Source organism: Otolemur garnettii, unplaced genomic scaffold, assembly GCF_000181295.1.
Source record: "Otolemur garnettii isolate 467f Iridium unplaced genomic scaffold, OtoGar3 scaffold00365, whole genome shotgun sequence".
NCBI classification, from domain to species: Eukaryota; Metazoa; Chordata; class Mammalia; order Primates; family Galagidae; genus Otolemur; species Otolemur garnettii.
Window position 1 is genome coordinate 83,025 of NW_003852760.1, and position 4,020 is coordinate 87,044.

Below are 4,020 nucleotides of genomic sequence, written 5' to 3' on the forward strand. Positions count from 1 at the left end.
TGTTCTCACAGGCCAGTCTGCCCTCGGGGTTCCAGCCCCACACCTGGAGCCGTTAACACTCCGAGGGCAGGCTGCTGTTTGCCTCCTGCCTGCTAGGCTGAGGGCAGAGACTGGCCAGTGCTAGATGCCCAAGGTCTGTGGTTGAAATGTCAACTTTGTGAACAGAACTGACATGTAGGCCTCCTGCGTGTGAGTTCCTCAGGAGCAATGGAGACTCGAGTCCCAGGGCCCAACCCCGTGCTGGTATCATTAGGTGCTCGGATACCTGGTGACTAAGTGCAGCATGTACGAAGGGTGGTGCTACCTGGGCCCAGAAAGATGATCTTTTTCCTACATAAAAACTACACAGACTGAGACAAACCAGAATGCCAACTTACTGTGAGAAAGCAAGCTGTTACAGGGACTTGGATGTTCACGTTTGTGATTAGCTATAGAAATTCTGTATGGGAGACCAAATTGTAATCAGAAGTGTGCTTGATGCCAAAGGCTGGTGGAAGTCCTGCTGATGCCTGGTTGAGAAGCTGCAGTGGTCTCACGAGACCTGTGTCCCAAATAGGATACTCGTTAGGCCACCGTCTCTTGCCCTCTGCTAGATGAGTCTTGCCAATTTTAGATATTTTGGGGACACCGGCCCTGACTGAAAGCCATTCCCCTCTTCTGTCTGTATTCCTCCCATTGGTTAAGCTAGATGTCTGCTCCCACCTGGTTTCCACTGGTCACACAACATGAGGCTGCCTCCACTTTGCCCCGTCTGTGACTCGATGGCGTAGTAAAGTTTTAACATTAGCGTGTGTGTGGGGGGAGGCTGTGGGTTAGTTTGGAAACATAGTTCTCCTGTGAGGACTTCTCAATCATTTTGTCTAAAGGACTTAGGTGAGGAACAGAAACTGTAGGGATAAAACACAGGCTATCACCCAGTACGGTCTAGCCTCATTTTTCAAATAAGAGGGAGCTGTACATGAAAGTAAAACAGCAGTTAAGCACTCAAATTTTGGCTAGGGTTACTATGTGCCTGGGTGCTCTTTTAAGTGCCTGACATAAGTCATTTGGTTCCTAGTATATTCTTATGAAGTAGGTGCCGTAACTATCTCCTTTTCACACATAAGGAAACAGCAGCACAGAGCACTTAAGTGCCCAGTGCATGACCACTATGCTGACGCCTGCTATGATCAGTCCAGAGGCTGCACCAGCTCAGATAAAGTTGATCCCTAAGTCACAGATTTTTAAAAACATGCATAAATGGCTTTGCTATCTATGTAAAATGTAAGTAGTAAGAACTCTGGTTACAGTGATATACCAAACCATTATAAGGTCATTCACTGACTAGGGTACTAACTCTTGGCGGGTTTCTGTGAAGGAACAAGGGGAGAAAGGAGAAAGATAAACTCTCCCTGGCTACCCCGCAGGGTCTGACTTTGGGGAAGGTGCTGCTCCGGCCTAAGCCAAGGCTCTCTTTCCTAAGAAATTCTTCCAGAAAGAAAGGAGACGTTAACTAGATAAGGCCACTTCAGTTCCCAGATGAAAGCAGAAGTAGAAGCTGTGTTTCCATTCAGAGGCAACAAGGGCTTTGTTCTCATATAGTGTTGAGGCCACTGTTACCAAGACTGTTTTCCTATGACCTTGTCTAATATGCATTGCTTTCTCTCGTGAAGTGGCAAAATTGAAAAGAGGAGGAGCTAGCCAACAGAGATAAGCTAAGGATACTGAAGGCACAAAATTTGGGGGGTTGGAAGAGTCCAGCAGTGCAAAGGAAAAGATAAACTTTTACTAACTCATAATTTTACTTGTGGCTGATCCTACCTGCTTTTCCTTTCAATTCAGAGGCCAACACAGTTGTTACTGAGCACTTCAGGACTCAATAGTAAGGGTAGGGAGTTAACTTCAACAGACATTTGTCTAGTCAATTAATATTTGGGAGTCTGGGAAGAGGTATACAGTGGCTGAGGCCACAAATTATAAGGGGAAGATAACCACATGCTGAAGTGAGGCCAAAACACGGGAAAATCACACAGCTTGTACCAGCAGGTGTTACAGGGCTATAGGGTAACTGCACTTTATTTTGAATCTGGCAGTTATGATACTGCCTTTCTTTGAAGGAAAGGAAATGGCAGATGAGCTATTTGGTGTACACAGGGCTTTCTCACCATTCTTCTCTCTGCTCTGCAGCACCTGTCACCCAGCCTGGGGACCCTGGCAGGGAGTGCATCGATCAGCCAGAGCTGGCCAATTGTGGTTTGATCCTGCAGGCCCAGCTCTGTGGCAATGAGTATTATTCCAGTTTCTGCTGTGCCAGCTGTTCCCGATTCCAACCTCATGCTCAGCCCATCTGGCAGCAAGGATGAAGGCTCACTCCAACTCCAGTTCCAAGACCATTCTTACGGCTCAGAAGAAGGGAAGATGGACTTGCAGCCCCCTCTCTCTGGCTGGCAGTTGTCTTCTGGAGATACCAGCCTCTTTGAAAACCAGCCAGTGTTTAGCCTCTGCAGTAGCCAGTGCCAGCCTCTGTAGTCCTCTGCAATATCTGCAACTCTGACATACATAGGCTGCTGCTGAGTTGCCAAGAGAAATCTGTTTGGGTAAGAACCACCCTTCCTTTATAGCTTCCCTTTATAAGGTGTTGCACAGGTTCAGTCTACTACATTTTATTTTTAAATTCTTCTTTAGAGACAAGATCTCGTTCTGTCACCTAGGCTGGTGTGCAGTGACACAATCATAGTTCACTGCAGCCGTAAACTCCTGGGTTCAGGCTATCCTCCTGCCTTAGCCTCCTGAGTAGCTGGGAATACTATGTTGCCCAGGCTGGGCTTGAATTCCTGGCCTCAAGAAATCCTCCCACCTCGGCCTCTCAAAGCACCAAGATTACAGGCATGAGGCACCATAAAACAAAGTGTCAGGGCTCTCACTTGATTTAAAACTAGGCAGGGAGATGTGTAATGATGTTAAAGTTAATACCTGTCTTATAAAGGGAATGCCAACTCCTGTTGTGTCAGAAATATTCTTTACTAGAACTGAGAACTAAGTCTCATCTGGGTCAGACAGATCCTTGCTCTAGTTTCCCTTACCTTTCTAGGTAGTGCAGCAAGCAGTCAGCTTTAAATCCTGTCTATACACAAGGTTAACAGCATAACCCCCACTGGCAAAGAGGGATATAACCTAAAGGCCTCTAATAGGGACTTGGGATGAAAGCTACAGTTAGCACTGTTGAGTATGAAAGAAAGAGCTGGAAAAGCTCATAAGGAAGTTGAATCCTGAAGCCCTCCTGATGCCAACTTGCAAAGCTGGCTTTGAAGGTGTTCACCTGACACCTGTATAAAACTAACCTGGTCTATACAGTGACAATGAGGAGCCCCTCTCTTCGTTAAGTAGAACTCTGTGAAGCAAACTGCCACCAGAGAGAAACCAGACTATAAACACCCCTTACCAGGATGGGGATGCCAATGGGAAGGTGGGTGAGGGCACTGTAATAACAGGGAAGAGGCTTCAGAATGGTCTGAGTTAGAGGGTGTCACTTCCATCCCTCAGTGCCCCCCCCACTTCCATGCTAAAACGAGAGGCCTAAATTCAGTGCACTTCCAAGTCCCTTTCCATGAGACCTCCAGAGGACTGCTTGTATCAAAGGTTATTCTTGGACACAGGAAAGATAGGCATTACAGGGACAAAGCGCTGCAAGGTGACTGACTTACTACTCACACACTGGCTGGAAAGGAGAAGAGCTGCATCACGTAGCTCAGTGTACCTCGTATTCAGAAGAACATAGGTGGGGCACAGGTCTTTTTTTGTCTTTCCACTTAAAATATGGAGGAGCGTCCCCTTTCACTTACCCTGGCTGGTTTTGCTATAGAAATTGGAACAGGGCTCGGCGCCTGTGGCTCAAGTGGCTAAGGCACCAGCCACGTACACCCAAGGTGGCGGATGTGAATGCAGCCTGGGCCCGCCAAACAACAATGACAGCTGCAACCAAAAAATAGCCGGGTGTTGTGGCGGGTGTCTGTGGTCCCAGCTACTCGGGAGGCTGAGGCA

At 47.4% G+C, this 4,020-nt stretch overlaps 1 protein-coding gene across 1 annotated transcript in view; it reads left to right on the top strand.

Moving 5' to 3' along the window:
* PAPLN (papilin, proteoglycan like sulfated glycoprotein) overlaps positions 1-2,628 on the top strand; it is a 33,373-nt gene extending 30,745 nt beyond the window's left edge. The window contains 1 exon segment of the mRNA XM_023509117.1: positions 2,167-2,628. Within this exon segment, the coding sequence (XP_023364885.1) occupies positions 2,167-2,342 (176 nt within the window). The 3' untranslated portion in view covers positions 2,343-2,628.
* The last annotated feature ends 1,392 nt before the right edge of the window (positions 2,629-4,020 follow it).